At 34.8% G+C, this 18,114-nt stretch overlaps 1 protein-coding gene across 1 annotated transcript in view; it reads right to left on the bottom strand.

Moving 5' to 3' along the window:
* Positions 1–10,438: 10,438 nt before the first annotated feature.
* Positions 10,439–18,114, bottom strand: part of LOC108728971 (forkhead box protein D3) — a 42,452-nt gene continuing 34,776 nt past the window's right edge. Inside the window, 6 exon segments of the mRNA XM_018457840.1 lie at positions 10,439–11,458; positions 12,968–13,274; positions 13,605–13,653; positions 13,860–13,961; positions 13,963–14,053; positions 14,540–15,178. Of these exon segments, the coding sequence (XP_018313342.1) occupies positions 11,277–11,458; positions 12,968–13,274; positions 13,605–13,653; positions 13,860–13,961; positions 13,963–14,053; positions 14,540–15,178 (1,370 nt within the window). The 3' untranslated portion in view covers positions 10,439–11,276.

The following is an 18,114-nucleotide window of genomic DNA, read 5'->3' as shown; positions in this document are numbered from 1 at the left end:
CTCCAATTTAGACAACAATATACACAATGTGTCTCTGAAAGTAAGCGGATAAAGAAAAAGCGACGTTCATTTCAAAAATTAAAAATTAATCTTTATTAGTAAGGATTTTTTGACGTCAATAAGTCTCAGTTTCAAGATGTTTTCTCCGAATTAAAATTTGGAGACACAAAATTATATTATTTTTTTATATTCTCTTTTTTTATATTTTTCTCTATTTTATTATATGATATTATTTTCAATTTGAAGCGGACTTCGATAAAGTTTTAATTTGAAATGTAAATTGATAAGGCAAGGCAAATATCCGATATATTTTGAGATGTCACATAAATGTGTCGGACGATGAACTCTTTCGTTCGCGCGAAAGAGTCGACCCTAAATTTGGCGAGGAAACAAGCGCTAAGCATTTTCAACTTTGAAATGACCGAGTCCGATATATCAGCTGCGCGTATTTGTCACGTTGCATTTCCCTCTGGATTTTCGGACCAGGCGGGAGTGCGTGCGTAAAAGCCGGAGTCGAATCGATACACCCGTACGTGTCACAAGGTGCCGGGGGGAAAAACAAAGAGGCGCAGTTAGCACAAGCCGTACGTGCCCGGCCGTGCACTCACGAAAGAGGGAACCGGGCGTGCGTGTTGAGGCAAAATACATTCATTATTAAAACCAACAGGAAAAGGAGGTGCGAAGAGAGTTAAGCTTATCTCAATAACCGAGGAAATAGATTGCTACTATTTTTTCATAGAGACAGTAAAACACGATCATTGTCGAATAACGAAAATTACGAATAAAATATCTTTTTTTATTCAATCACATGCAACATCATCCTACACGCATCGAAAATGTGCGTTTTTTGTCGCTTAACCCACATTTGTTGATTTGAGTATCGTAACATCCGAGTATGTAAAATACAAAACCAATGTAGCGTAATTATAATGTAATTATTTTAAAATATTGATAATATGACATTAAAATATTAACGTCATAATTAATGAAATATTGATGTCGCTGAATGTAACGTCCAACACAAACGTATGTGTGTGATTATTCCGATGCTATTACAGAAATACAATATTAGCCAATTTATTACTGAAAGACAGTAATTAATTACTTATTTGGGGTACCAAAAACATTAAACAACAGTGTTTTTATTATTTAAAATAAGTAATTAGTTGTCGTATTAAATACTTATTTTAGTTATTTTAGTTTACTCTTTCAGTATTAAATTAACCAATATTAAATTTCTGTAAGGATTATTAAGAGCGAAACGTTTTTACGGGACGCAAATTCCATGTTCGACGCCCGTGACGTTTATTTTATAATAATGTGCACCGATTGAACGATAATTCCCCTTTTCCAGCCAACGCGGAGTGCGTCGATCGTTTGGCGCAGAGGTGCGTTTTTACACGTTGAAATGCACTCGTTGCAGATCCTCGAAAGAACGACGCTGTGGTCGGCGTTCTCCAATTCGAGCCTCGCTTGCTCGACCGATCGCAAAAACGCACGAATAAGCTCTCTGGGTTTGCTGCATGCGTTCGATGCAACTCGGGTTTCTGACTCGAGTTTTCTGACCGATGAAACGACAATGAGAGAAAAGGCTGCGGTAGAGCTGCAGCTACGTCGTGAATTATCGCGCTCATTTTGCGAATGCTCCCTCATTCGGCGTTTCATGAGACAATAATAATCTTTATTACACTGGACAAAAATATGAAATTAATAACTCATATATGAGGATAGATCAAATTAATCAAATAATGAACACCTGCCATTAAAGACAAATGGTATATATAGGCCAACTTTTTATTAATAAAAAAAAGTCGATGATGTATTTTTCTCAAGTGTTCACATTATTTTGTTTCATCTCTTGTAGCTACAGACATGAAGAAATGAAAAAAAAATTGCTCCTGACTAAATAATTGTTTTTGCTTATACTGTGTAAACCGGAATAAATTTCAGAATAAATCTGATTACGGATTTTCGACGCGTGCTCATCTCATCTCTTAACGATTGTACATGTATGTACATATAATATAATTTTATGATATTAATAATATAATTAATGTAGATATATCGCATTAAATATTAATAGATCTTATCGGTACTCTGATTGTTGATAAAAAAAAAATACGTCGCGTGTCGCACACATAAACTACGTTTATATAATTCAATATGAAAGAGTAATTGTATCAAAGGAGAGAGAGAAATGATATTTTGATCCTTAAAACGTGTTCGGCGCCATGATTACGCCTCAACGCAAAATAAAATTATGCGCACGTTCGGATGTTAACAAGTTTCACAATTTCGAACTAATTAATAAAGCATGATTGCGTGTTCGTCGATTGGCAGTCACAATTAATGCACATCATCTGTTAGCGATACTAATTGTAAGATGCATCCCATAGTTAATTTATCAGCACTGTACACATATGGAAGGAATAGTTTTGCTGAAATATCTAAAAATTTAATTAAATACGAATGTGAAAATAATTTTATTGGACTATCAAAATAATTATGTATTAGGACGCGCTCAAACTGATTGCTAGAACGTTAAAATTTTTTTCATAATTGTTCATTATGCTTAAGTTTTCTACGTAATTATTTTGATAGTTCAACAAAATTATTTTTAAATCTGTAGTTAAATTTTTACATTCTTCAGCAAAATCATTCTTTTTCCGTGTTTACACGTAGTATTTTGCTTATATTATCTCACCTTGACGTAAGGCGTATATGTGACGTAACTCTTCAAACACTGAAAAAAAAATTTACTAAATTTTAATATATATTTCTTTAAATAGTACTAAGTACTTATTTATAGTAAATATTTGCTTAATAAAAAAATAATTAGACCAAATTAATATTTTTGTGTCAAATAAATGTATGTTTTATAACAGTAATAAATATTTGCTTAGAACTATTCAAACAAATATTTATTAAAATTTAGTATTTTTTTCAGTGTAAGACCGAGTTATTAACAGTACACACGATAATTTATTTCCAGTCTTCCATATTATACACGATATGGATCATTCGTGTCCCATTAATTTTCATTACTTTAACAAGAATTATTAAATGATTTTTACGTACTTTAACATCTCTCTTTAGAAAGTATAAGATTTGTATATTTAATTGTATATTTAAAAAAATTGTATATAAATGTGTCATAATCAACTAGTTGATGTTGCTAGTTTTTCGAAAAAAAAAAAAAAAAAAAAAAAGATGTGTAGGACACGAATGACTCAATCGTGTGTATGAAGGATTAAACAACAACAATTCCAAGCGCGTGTCTCGCGGGCGTTCGTTTTTTTAGCAAGCGTTTTCCCAACCCCTGACAAATCGCGGAACGAAAATACGCGGTCGCTTGCGGTATTTATGTTAGGAGACCAGAAAACGTCAGCCACCGATATAAGAGAGAAGCAGGATACGGGACAAGATATCCGCGATAATCCGCCCTCGAGTCCGCCCTCCTATCAAGCGCGCGGATCTCGCGGCCGGCCTCGTCGTCGGTGGGCGAACGGAATGGAGAAACAAGAGCAGGTAGACGACGAGAGAAAGAGAGAGAGAGAGAGAGAGGAAGAGGGAGGAGAACCCGGGGGTATGAAGAAGCAGAAGAAAAAGATAGCACGCGCTCGGCCGTACTCGAAAATAGAAACAGCCGCGTTGACACTCCGCTACAAATTGTCCGCGTCATGACGCTGCCTCGCTTTAAGAGCCACGCGTCTCGCGGCATCTCGCTGGTTTCTGTCTCTCGCATACGGAGAAAAAAAACCGCTGACCGAAAGATGACGCCTGGAACTAGAGGAAAAAGAAGGAGGGAAGAACGATCGATAAATCTACTTTTCTTTCGTGAGTTTTGCTTCCGCATCCGATCTCTCTTAAGATCTTCTAATGGTTCTATTTTCATCGTTACGCTTAATAGTCTACTTAATAGTCTACTGCTTTAACGATTATTTAAATTTATTTCGCTTTGTTCGATTATTTTATCTCTTTTTTTTTATTTGTTCATCGAATTTATGCGATCCTAAAAGAACGTTTTGCTCGTAGAATTAATTTGATTTTAGTCGGCGAGGCGCGAAGAGGAATCCGACACTAGTTCTCTTCGAGTTCTTTCCGTCGAGCCATCGGGAATTCATGACCCCCGCTTTCCTACGAGAAGGATCATCATAAATCGGTCGAATGATACCCGACACACTCTCCGGTTCTCGAAAATCTACCGATTTTCTTTTTTCTACGACTCTCAATTAGACCCACTTTTAACGACCGTGCATTACAGCGCGGTATCTAAACTGTGCTATAATCGAATTGGAACGAAGCAAAATCTCCTCGCGCGTCAAAAATAGATAAATTATTCTTTTTTCTGTCTTTTTTTTATTGTTTCATTTTTTCTACCGAAAAATAGAAAATCAGCTTCGATCTCCCTTCGGCATGGAACTGCCTCGAAAGAAATGCAACTTGACCGACGAGTTCGTCATTATAGATTATAATTGCTCGAGGGGGTAATCACTATAATGTAATCGTGGAACAGAGTCCTCGAAATCATTATAAAATTCATATGAAATCTCTATGTAATAATGTATATAATGTATAATATTAAGTAAAACCATATATTTTATCAAATTACTTCATATATAATGAAAAAAATTATTTGTAATCAGATGAAATCATATGAAATCGTGTAATCTGTGGGACAATATTTCGGTTAATGATTACTCCCTCGTAATTGCTTAATAGTTCGATTTATAAAAATCAAACAAAAAATATTAATGATCTAAATTTTTATTATTTATCGCCCGTTTAACGCTAAGTACGTGTAGCTCATTTTACTTATCTACATTTGTATTCGAATACACGAAAAGATTGAAGTATTTAAAAATGTAAATCTGAAAATAATTTTGTTGAACTATCAAAATAATTATACAGAATAATTATCAGTTCAAGCTGATTGTTAAAACATCAATTTTGTAGCAATTGCTCTTAAATTTCTTACATTTATTTCGATGATGCAACAAAATCGTTCCTTCCAGTATACGAAGAGAATATATAGATGAACGAATAAATGCCTTTGGAAAAATGATTTTTCTAATTAAGAGGAATTTAATATGATGATTGATGCATTCTGTGTGAGATTATCAATTAATTAATTCTCACCAATTAATTTTACTCACTCAATCAGAAGAAAGATTTCTTCTCTTTTATCTCTTTCTTTTTATGTGATTGCGAATGCAAGTTTGACGCATTTTTGCCCGCAATTAACCGATCGCAAAAGCTAAATGGCTCGAACTGGAACGCTCAGAAGAATGCTCGCAGGAACTACTCATGTACACGAGCATAGCAGTGTCACGAAAAGCTGCTAATAGTCACCTAAACGATCGTCCTCCGCCGTCGCTATATGTCACTGCCGCCCTCCAACTTACACGCATCGCCACGCATGCACGCATGACGCACGTGCGTGTGAATCCCGTGCGTTTCTCCCTCGAGCGTCTTTCATCACGTACTTTCTTTACGTTCGTCCCAACGAACTGCGCGAATTCATCCGAGTAATAAAAACACGCCTCTAAAATCGCAAGCAATATATGTTCTCATCCGTGAAAAATAAGACCGAGGGTTTCTTATTCGGAAAATATGTTCCTTAAGTCCTTTTCAATTTTCCTCTTTTTTAGACAAGTCGACATACTCGATTTAAACAATCTATAATTCCAGTTAAATTGCAGGATGGAAATCTTATAATTTGATATTATTTGTTACAACAACATAACGATCAAAAAACGAAATTTTCCAGAAAATGAATTTGAACGTTTCGAATCATTAAAATTGTGATATTAATTTTGAAATGTAATTTTGCAGGTGTAATAATTGATTGTGGAGGAATAAAAGTATGTCCTTTCTATTTTTCTTTATATTTCACTTCTTTTATAAGCAATTCTAAAATATGACATTTTTTTAATTATTGTGATAATTTTATAAACAAATGATAATTTGGTCGTTGTTGTAAATGAACGTTATTATTTTGATCAACATGTGCGTTCTAATATACGTATGATATTCTATGTATGTTTACATTCTAATTCTTCGAATGTTTTTCGTATTACGGGACACGCAAAACATAAAGCCATAAATAAAATTCCATTCTAAATTCTGATGAACAATAGACCTTTTTAAATGAGCTTGAAACAGAATAAAACATAATAAAATATAAATTGTAACAAACATAAATTACTTCGTAAAGATGTGAAATGATATTTCACTAAATGAATCATTTGCTCTGTCAAATAGTCAATTAAGATTACCTCGAGCAACTTTTAAGAAAAAATTATTTAAATACTCATTCATGTACGTACCCGATAAGCGAGATCGCTTTTTTTTCCGGAGATCACTCGTTATTCATACATATTCGTTTTACGAGCACGACTCAAAGTTGCGTACAGCTGTTATGCGTCATTCAACGCACGTTCTCTTCTATGCGTTGCAATCCGGATCCGGGTAACAAATTTATCTCGGATTTGTTCCAAGATTCTTTCAGACAGTGAATCGCAAACTTCCATTACAGGACTTAACAATTTACTATAAAATAATAAGCTTAATAACACACACAACATAAAATATAATAATTAACAATATAAAATAAATAAACTCACAATTTAATAAATATAACAATATAACGGTAAATAAACTAACAGTTTAATAAAAATAATCCGCTAAGAGTATATTTCGTCAAATTTTTGATACCACTTTGCAAGTTACTAAATGAACTACTAATTACTAATAATCATTAATTAAGTTGAGCCAAGCTGTTGAGATATACCGAAATATCAAAACGTGCGTGTAACATAGTTGACTCGCGTGATAATTAACGTGATATTTTATTATACGCTTTAGTAGCGCTTTGTAGTACATATTGCGTGGCTAACTGAGTCCACTATCGTGTCTGTTTGGATAAAATGGATCTGATGTTTACGTTGAGCGTGTCAAACTGCGTTATGTAAAGCATACGTTTCTGAGAGACGAAGGGAATTCGCAAGGATATATACGAGAGTTCGAAGAAGGATGAAATGATGCCTCTCGAATTTCGAGTTCTCGCTAAATCAGTCAAGAAGCACGAACTTGAAAAAAATTATTCGAAGTTATTAAAAGAACATAATCGACAGAATATTATGACACTAACTAATATTGCAAAAATCTCAGAGATTCCAGGAATTTTTAACATGATTGGGAAGATATAATTAGGTAAATAAAAATCTCATTGCATTTCTGAAAAAATTCTAACTTTATTATCTTTCTTTTTTCTTCATATACACTTTACGAGCAAGATTGTGACATAAAAAAGTAAAAAGTTAAGTTAGCAAACGTAGAATAATACGTATAAAAATATAAACAATATATATTTTATACTTTTCCTAAAAGAACTTTACTTTTAATACATATTTAATTAATTCCTGGGAAAAATTAATATATATTCTTCAAATACTTTGGAATGAAATCTCACTTTAAAAAGGTAAAGAATGAAAATTGAGCCAGTCTTGAAAAAGAATGGTTCAAATTTCAATCTTTAAGGACGGTGTTCATAGCCGATTTTTATCTTAAGACCGTCTTAAGATTCTAAATAATGTCTTAAGATGCTAATATTCTTTGGGCGATATTCATAATCCGTTCTTATTTCAAGACTGTCTTAAGTAATGTCTTAAGACGTTAATGTGGCTCTTTGATTAGTTCGTAACCCTCAAGACAGAACTTACGACGGTCTTGAATATAAGAACTGACTATGAATACCAGCCTTTGATTAGTTCATGACATCTTAACACTGTACTTAAGATAGTCCTAAATATAAAATCCGATTATGAATACCTAAGAGTGAGATTCACTCTAAAAGTTTTAGAGAGCACGCGAATATAGTTGCGTATAACAAAATAGCTTTCAACAAAATATTTGTATCAGCTTCTCGCAATTTTCAGCTTATCTCCGCTTTATCTTCGTTTGAAAGAAATTAATATATATAGCCATTTCTCTCTTGACGTGCGTCGCTTCTTGCAAACATATATCCGGTGAAATTTATTTGCAGTCTCCAAGAGCAATGCCGTAACGACGTTATCGACGTGCTCCCTCGGTTCCTAGATCGGAAAACAAGATGCACGTGCTATTCCCGCGTCCGATGCACGCGCAGTGTTGACGCGACCGCGCTCGTAGCGTTCCAGATTTTACGAGGAATATTAAAGCTCACAGTGCACGGTTTGTTTTACAAAACATCGTGCTCGCAAAACATTCGCCGGCCATTGGTCCAGTTCGCTCGCCCTCCTCCCATACGCTGTTCTCCTTGACATCCTGTGCGACGGACTTGCACTAGGATGCAGTAGTAAAACCGCGTAGAAACTATTCTCGGACAACCGTTTTTCCTTGGATAAGATATTTTCGGTAATGTCTTACGTGATACATAAAAATATTCTCGTTAACGAAGTTAATCCTCCACCGGCAATGTTGAATTTTTAAAGCACAGATTTTTTTATATATATTATGAATTCTGATAGATAAAGTCACATTTGTAAAAAACAAGTAAAATGCCATTAATTTCTATAATAATAAAAACTCGTTAAAGCTTTCACAAATAGATAAGCATTTTTTCAAATTTTTATACTGTCCGAAATAATATAAATATTTATACTGAAGTTTGAAGATCCAGGTTGCAGAGTGAAAATTTCACACTGTTGGCGAGGCTAAAAATATTTAAAATATTTAAAATGCGAAGTTTTACTCTTCTGAAACCGATGTCAAAATCTATAACGCAGTTATTAATACTGGGCCTGTAAACCCACTTAATTTATGTTAATTAAAAGATACTAATTTCTAGAAACCAAAGTGATATGAATAAAATTTGTATAAAAAAGAATACTAACTGTATTTTAATAAAAATAATTCAAATTTGCAGATATAACATAAAGAAAGTTGAATCATTTGACATTTTTGCAAAGATTTATAATTGAGTAGGTCTAATAGATTATCAGCTCCGGAGGGTTAAATCCATAATATTTAGTATGACATTTACCTAATAACACATCGCGTTATGTAAGTTAATATGACATTTAATAGATATATTACATTTATATATTTACATTTAGTATGTTTAGTATATTTACATAATAATGCGATGCATTAGATAAATGCCATACTAAATATTACACGTGTGTTAGTATGTAGTTCTTATAAATAATCTTTATGATGTTGAAATTGGAGCTCAAAAATTTTATACTTAACAATCTTATACCTTAAATAGATTTCTATGAATTAAAATATTTAATATTCGATTAAACATAAACAGTTTAATATCAAAAGTAATTCTCTCGAGCAGTTTCCTGAAAGAGAATTGTATTTTTCAATGATAAATAATTAAGATTTATTTCATCTCTTATATAGCCACTGTTACACTTTTTTACACGTGGATTTTCGCCAAACCACTGTACCACAGCTGCCACAAAGTGCTCATGCACGATCTTGATGTGTAATAACTTTAGAACGAAGCGTTACATTTATTAGAAGCCAATTTTAGTGATTTATACATAAGACTAATTCACAGTATAAGTTTCTTAAAATCGTTGGTATATCTACGCTAATCGTATATTTACATCGTAATCGGCGCGGAAACAATTTCGCTCTAATTTAGCATAATTCACATAAAACGTACATATTTGTACGATTAAACATATACATTCTATAGCTCTATTTATTAAATTCTATATATCTGTATATATAAAAGAACTTTCTACAACAAGATGGCTTTTCTTTATTCTGTATCGCTCTTCTTATAATGGATCCATATTTACTAAGAGCTACCGTTTCATATTGCAATAAAAAAGACAATTTTACGTTAAAAAATTATTTTTCATAACTTGACATAAATTTTAAGTTATATAATTTTATTCCTCGAATTTTCAAAATAAAAAATGTTCAATTATATTAATTTTAAATAACATATGCATTGCAAAGTATTCAAAATATAAAACCATAATGACTATATACTGAATGGAAAATAAAGGTCGGGCTGAATCTTTAGTATTAAAATAATTCTGTGGGAATTTATACATATATAAATTACATATATTCAATCCCTCAAACTACATATCCGATCTCTCAATTGCAAAGATACATTTTAACTCTTTGAGAGGGGCACATTTTTTATCTGATGGATTCCTGTGAAATCCTGCAATTCTATGTTTTTTTTTATGCCCCTCAAAGAGTTAAAGTACATCCAGATAAAGGTTTCTTCGATTCAAAGAAATGTTTCTTTGCTATACAGTTAAAGAAAAAATTTCTTTGATTTGAACATAATTTCTTTAAATCAAATAAATTTTTCTATTTAATTTCAAAAAATAATGTTTAAATCAAAGAAATGACGTAAGAAATTCTTTCTTTAATTGTATAGCAAAGAAACATTTCTTTAAATCGAAAAAACCTTTCTCTGGGTGTATATTGGATTCGCGAATAAGGAAATTTCGGAGCGAATACCGATAAGAGTCGATGCAAAAAGGAACGCGTTTTCTGTTCTATCGCAATCGAAACGATATCTCATTCTCGTTGTAAACTTTCTTCGCCTCTCGCCCCTCTCATCAGGATATTAAATACTGTCTAGCAGTCGAAAACGATGTGCGCGAAGATATAGAGGTATTTCAAACGTGTTATATCGTCGAAAAAATGGGGATAAAATCGAGAGATCGTTCTTCGCGATCGTTTCTGTTTTCATCTAACGCGGCGACCTTTGACCGATCAGGACACAACAGGCGCGATCGCGGTCTTCATTCTTGCGAAAAAGATTCCGGAATCGCTAAAGAATCGCCGTATCGCATTGTGTCGTAATATCTCGAATAATACATGCGATTGCCTCCATATTGCGTGTCGCTTTACGTATTTAACGAACGTGAACAAGCGCACCTACACAGTAAAGACGCACGACGTACCTTTAACATCGAATTAACAACAATAGCAATTACACGAGTTTCACAAACGTTTACGTTGTATTTCCCCGCGCGGTTAGATTCGCGAACGACCATCCAATAACATCGCTAAACGATTATCAGATATTATTCGATAGTATTTGTTAAATATAATCCGCATTATCGCGTCATCGAGAGATATGCTCAGGGCATCGTTTCATGCACCGCTCACCGTTCGTCGAATCGCGAATCCATCTTGTTGCGATCTAACGCGCTACGCGATAGATCACGTAGGATCATCCCTCGTTCCTCGCGACGTCGGTTCGTCACGTAACACGCGCTGCTATTTAACGGTGATTCCTCTCGTGTTCACATAAAGCACTTGGAACGCGTCTGGAACTCCATCGGCGGAAATCCTGTCGTTGAGACGCCTGACGATGCCGCGGAGGCCATCATGCCGGACGGGACGCCGACGCCGACGCCGACACCGCCGACGCCGACGCCGCTGGTCGACACGGTGTTGGTCCCAGGCTCCTCCTTCACGTTTACCACTACGGCAATCGTCAGACGAATTCGATAGAATCGTTAAAGAGAATTGCATGTAAAACGCGGTATTTAAAGATATATCATCTCTGCAAAAAGTGAACTGCGCAGGAATTGGAAATTTATACTTTCCGTATAAAAATGAACATCGTCTACATATGAAGCTCAATGAGATCAATATTTATATTTAACTACAATTTTATAATTTAAATAAAAATTTTTTCACTATATCTTAATTATTTTTTAAAAACATCTATTTCTTATTGAAATAATGTTTGATCTATAGATTCCTCGATAGATTCTAAATCTCTCTCTGTCAAATTTTTTTCTATTACTTTCAAATACAATATAGAAAAATCAGCGATCTTTCATAATTTTTTTTCATTTTGTTAAGAAATATGTGAATTAGGGGAGACCGGGGATAAAAGTAATATTTTGACTTTGAAGTGTTATAACAGTTAAAATATGATACTTACATTAAAAAAATATGTATCTTTAGATATAGAATTTATTTAGATTCAAAATTTTCTTTGGTTTAATTATTTTATGTAACTAGAAAAAAAGTTATATTTGTTTAAAGACTATGAGGAATTTTATTACAACCGTTCCAAACCCCAGGGATGATAGTAACGATTATAACAGTAGAGGGGGATAATTGTACCACATTTGCCAGAGGTATGTAACACAACAACATAAGTTATACTCTTTTTTGCAGTTGCACAAATGGATATCTGGCCCTTCATAACTTCTTTAAATGTCTCTGTTTGTATGAAGACACTTCTTTTATATAGTTTTTCTCTTATCTGTCTTGTATTTTCTTGTTAATGGGATTCTATGAAGAAAAATATAAATAACGTTGTACAAAATAATATTAAAATAAAATCAAGTAAGTTTGGGGATAATTGTAATGTTACAACTGACCCCAGGCATTGATGTTGCTATTGTCCCCTAATGATATTTTATGATTTATAGTAAATTTTTTAAATAAAAACCTAGATAAAAATCAACCCAAATGTATAAACCATCAACGCAGATAATCATTAAAACATATTATGATAATACACTGTACCTTCATTAAAAAGAAAAAAAATATTGTAGATTTTATGCATGCAATAAAACTTATTTGATGCATGAAAAAAGTAATTTTTGCTCCTACACTCGTGCACGTTCCGCGAAAATCAGCATGAACGATTAATCAGTAACGAACGATTCAATGCCGATCTGTCTACAGAATTTTACTATACACCATACATATATCCATTATAGTTTAAGAAATATTAACGATGTTACTATTGTCCCACGTTACCTTTGTCCCCGGTCTCCCCTACATTCTTAGGACCGCTCGCGACAAAAATGATTCTGAATCATTCAGCTATCATTCATCTTTCATCTAATTATGAATTATGACAAATTTAATATACATATTCTGCGATCCACGCAAAGAAATTCTACAAACTGGATCTTTGAAGTCACACTAGGAATATTAGGTTTTTTATTTTTATTAAAATTACACTCACTCTCGGGCCAATAGCATCTCCCAGGCATTGCATCCGTGGCCATCGCGGATTCGTGCCTCCTGCCGCACGTGGCGAAACTGCTACCGAAGGAGCCGCCGCCCATGGAACCGGGTGATCCGGTCGTTCCACCTGGAACATCCAGGTAATTGCCTTGAAACGCTTTGTCTGGTCGTTCAGCATTACCCCGCTCGACAAAAGAAGGTACAAAGTGCGAGAATAGTGACTCACTTAACGAGGTACCCAGTTGGCTGTAGCCGTTCATAGTTGGAATTTGCATCGACTGCATCGGCTGCAATTGCGGCTGCAGCTGTGATCAAAGAGACCTCCAATGATTCGGCCGAATAATAATATTTAAATATTTGAATATACCATTTATCAGAAAGTTATATTATACAGATTAACTCTTAATTATTAATTATATTCAAATACTTCGTGAGGGGCGAATCTAAAGTAAAAAATAAAAAAGATGTTTAAATGTAATTTGTTTGGGCATTATTCTCCATTATAATAAATTTAAAAAAATGCTCGAAGTACCTCCATTCGTTGCAAAGATTTCACGCTGCATAAATACAATATATAAAAAAATTTTTTATAGAGATTGATTAGACATATAACGATTTTTAGCATGAAAACTCACCGACTGGCAATGGCTGTATGAGAGTTGCGACTGTTGGAGACCCCATGCGCTATAATGAAAAAAGGTTTAGTACTAATTCGGAGAGGAATTATAATTAAGAGATACATATTGAACTAATTAAGATCTAAATGTTATTGAACGAGAGTATTTTCTCATTCTAGGATCTTTAGTCACAGAACTGAAGATGCGTATATATATACGATAATTATTGTATCGTATCGCGTCCGCAAATGATATTTTGGAAAATATTAATACCTCGTATCGTATCGCGTATAAGCAGTGGGGGCGTACGAAGGGGGTGAGTGACCGAAAATGTTCCTGGGTCCTAGCATGTGGGTCGTAGAAAACGGATCACTGCGGTTTGTGGTACGGAGTATTTCTATAGGGACGCTTCATTCGTCTTCGTCTTCGGTAATTGCCATTTTCGAACATATCTTCGTACTGAGGATCTACGATGACGCAGAAAATACGAATTTACAGTGAATACCCATTAATAGTAAGGATACAAATAGATTTGAATTTAAAAAAAAATGATATGTATGATCGTTTAAGGATGCGTTCCACTTGACGCTCGCAACGCTCATGGCATCGTTTCATCCTTATTGTTTATCAAATATTAAACAAGGACAAATAATGCTCGCGAGCGTTATGAGCCTCAAATGGAACGCACCCTGAATAGACAATAACTTTATAATTAAGAATTATGAATTAATTTATATCTCCAATACTTTTTTAGAATAAAAGAAATTCACAGGCATAGAAATAAATAAAAAATAATTCAGGGGAATTGAAAACCAAGACAGCAAATTCGGAAATTAGAAAGTTAGCGATTAAATCCGCTAAATAAATTTGCGCAATATATAATTCTTCACATTCACAGTAAAAACGGACATAAAACCAATCAAACATACAATATTTTAATAACGTTAATTTACCAAGCGTCCAGAAATTGCCCTTCCTCTCGCCGCCGCCTTCTCGAGGCACCTTGACAAAGCATTCATTCAATGATAAGTTGTGCCTGATCGAATTCTGCCATCCTTTCTTGTTCTTCTCAAAGTATGGAAACTTGGCGGTGATATACGTATAGATTTCGCTGAGAGTCGCCCTCTTGTGCTCGCTGTGCTGTATCGCCATGGCGATCAGGGCAACGTAGCTGAAGGGTGGTTTGCTGTTCGCAGCGGAGGAACCACCGTTGGTGCTGTTGGTCGTGCCGGTCGCGACGTTTGCCACAGTATTATCGGTAGTGGCTGCGGTGGGCGTGGAGGGTGCAGATGGTGTGGAGGGATTGCTATTGGTCGTACTATGAAGGGCGCCCACGGGCGACGAACCCTTGTCATCCAGGTGATGGTGTGTCGAGCCAGCGGTGGTGATGGTGGTGGTCGTGTGCATGAGGGCCACGGAGTTGGGGCTGTGCAAACTGTGATGGGGATGATGGTGGTGATGATGGTGGTGGCTCAGGGAGACATGATGCGACGTTAAACCACGGCCCAGGTTACCAGGAACTGACGAGGAATCGAGGTCCTTCGCGTTGCCGCCGATACAGCCGCTCTGCAGATCGGACACGAAACCGCTCACTGAAATGATTATGAGAAATTCCACTTTCTCACATATGTCTGATTGTGAAGAAAAATCCTTTCATTAGTTCAGCGCAAAAAATTCGCCACGTACCTTAATAATAGAGTTTAAAATAAAACTTCAATAAAATCGAAGCAAGATTTTATTGAAGTTTCATTTTAAATCTTAAACATGGAGAGAATTTTACTGAAATATCTAAAAATTTAACTAGATACAGATCTGAAAATAATTTTGTTATTGGATTAAAATAATTTTGTAAGAATCTCAAGCATGATGAACACTTCTGCAAAAAGTTTTAACACTACAGTAATCAGTTTCAGCGTCTCACATAATTATTTTGATAGTTCAACAAAATTATTTTGTTAAGTTAAAATTTTAAGTACTTCAGCAAAGCTGTTGTTTCTCCGTGTGCCATTACGGATTCAGTACACTCAATGACTACGTTTACATGCACTGGTAAAACCGTTTTAATAAAAACCGTTTTAGTTAAAACCGGTGTTAGATGTCCTGTAGACATCTTTTAATACAGATGTTATTAAAACCGTTTTTAGTAGTTAGATCCAAACCTCTTCTGAGACAGGTTTGGCATTACTAAACCGTTTTACGAAAGTCGTGTAAACGTTCTTCAATCGGTTTAACGTATCAAAATTCGATATTATCAACTTTAGACGTTAAGGTTAAGAAATGATAAGGAAAGAATATTTCGTCTCAGGTTCCGTATCAGGTTATATAAAACTACTTTATTTTTGGTGAAGGTAAAATACGCCTGATCGTATAAACAGGCACTAATACCGGTTTTAACTAAAACGGTTTTTACTAAAACCGTTTTTACCAATGCGTGTAAACGTAGTCAATGGCTACGTTCAGCAGACTCAACGGTTGAGTAAGCGCTCACTATTGATATATTCTTCTAGATCTAAAATTTTAATTGGATGATCTAAAAGAATACATCAATAACAGCGAATGTTCACTCAAATGTTGAGTCCGATAAATGCGCCTAAATATTCCATTCAGAACAAAATCTTCAAATAATTTTTTATCTTCAAATAACTCCAAGATTCTCTACTCCAACTTTATTTAATGTAAAACTTAAGGGGATGCTAAAATTGTTCTACTTTACCATCATTTCCATTCGGTGAAATATCTCCGAATTGAACTGACGGATTGCAAAAAATTGTTTTTACAGAATTAAAGTACGCACAAACAGGACCTCAGCTGTATCGGATTTTAGGAGAAAAAGTTTAAAAATTCGCTTACTTTTAGCTCGTACAGCTGACACTTCAGGTCTATATTTGCTTCATACAAGAGTTTTATAGTTTATATCTTGAAAATAAGCATAGGTCTGAGGTTACATTATTGTAACGAACGATATCATGTTTATAGAACTAAGATTGAAAGTCTAGAAGGAAAGTAATCCTACCGAATAGAAAATACGTATATACGGGTACTTTGCGAAGACTGGGACTGTCAACAGAATTGAAATTCCGTGTAGTAATAGTTGCGCGGTCTTGCGATAGATGGTTATATGTTAAATAAGGACAGATGTATGCGTTTAAGTGAGATAGAACGATATATAATATAAGCTGCGGTCCATTTGACGCTACAAACGCTTTGAAGCGTTTGAGCGACCAATCAGAACAAAGAATTTTACGAATTGACTAATCAAAGAATGCTTCGAAGCATTTGTAACGTCAAGTGGACCGCAGCCATAATGTAAGAAATGAATCAAAGATGTCACTATTATCGAATTTGGAATTAAAAAAAGTCTGCACTATCGACCTCGATCAAGTTCGGTAATCGGTTTAGGATCCCCTTAATAGAAAAACTCTTGCATCAATCGATTCTTTTCGATAGTCGATATAGCAGAATAGTCGATAGTCGCAATAAGCACAAGAAGGCTTTATAGAAACTTTATTCGGTTTGGATGTAATCTTTTTACATAACTTTCGACATTTTGTCTTTTGTATGACTCCTATAATTTACTATTTATACGTTGAGATGAAAATATAAATTTAAGTTGCGTTTTTTAAGTTGCGACACCGAAATTATCGGAAAACTGATGAACGATCACGAATTCCGAGACGACGATCGGTCACTCCAAGAACTTGGACAATGGGTTGAGCGTTCCATCATCGATCGACTGATTCGCCCGCACGTGAACGTATAACGCAATTCTCAGAAATCTCGTCCGGGCAAAACAATTGACCTATTTAAGAGGAACTTACTTGTGCCTCCGGGATACCCGAGGCCCATACAGGTTTTATGTTTAGTGCCAGGAGCCGATATACGAAGCGATAAAGTATGAATACGAGAGAACGAGCATGCTAACGCGCTTCGGCGACATTGAGATACGCATTCTTCAAATTAATTCTTGACAAGCGCGAGCTTTAAACGACCGATTAATTAAAAAAAAATTTTTTAATATAAATTTATCATATAAATGCACAGTTTACACTTTTTTAAAAGCGTATGGTCCATGACATAAAGAATAATGATGTAAAATCAATAAAAATAACAATAGGAACACATTTATTCTTGACAATATAAATACTCATGTTTGTATTGGATGTTTGCAGAGAATATAAAAAATATTCGGAAGAAAGTCGGAGACTAGAATACAACTCAAAGCAATATAATTTGTCCGTGTTATGCAAAAGTTTGATAACACGTTGCAGCAATATTGAGTTGTCTTTCATGGTAATCTGTTTTTTGCGACGCGTTAAAATCGTAAAACGAAAAACCCCGAAAAAACGGGAGTGGGAGGAGAAGGGGGGAAGAGAGAGAGCCGCGCGTACTCGGAAGTGCTGCTGCGTACGAGAGCACGCGGGGAAACGATATCGAATGCATCGGTGCCCTGCGGCACGTGTAACTGGAACTGGATGTAACAGGACACCGATAACTTACGTGCGCACCGCCACAGGCGAAATAGGGAAAG

Source organism: Mycetomoellerius zeteki, unplaced genomic scaffold (assembly GCF_001594055.1).
Source record: "Mycetomoellerius zeteki isolate Tzet28-1 unplaced genomic scaffold, Tzet1.0 scaffold68, whole genome shotgun sequence".
Classification (NCBI taxonomy): domain Eukaryota; kingdom Metazoa; phylum Arthropoda; class Insecta; order Hymenoptera; family Formicidae; genus Mycetomoellerius; species Mycetomoellerius zeteki.
Note: the sequence above shows the minus strand (reverse complement) of the source record. Positions and strands in the feature narration are given on the sequence as shown.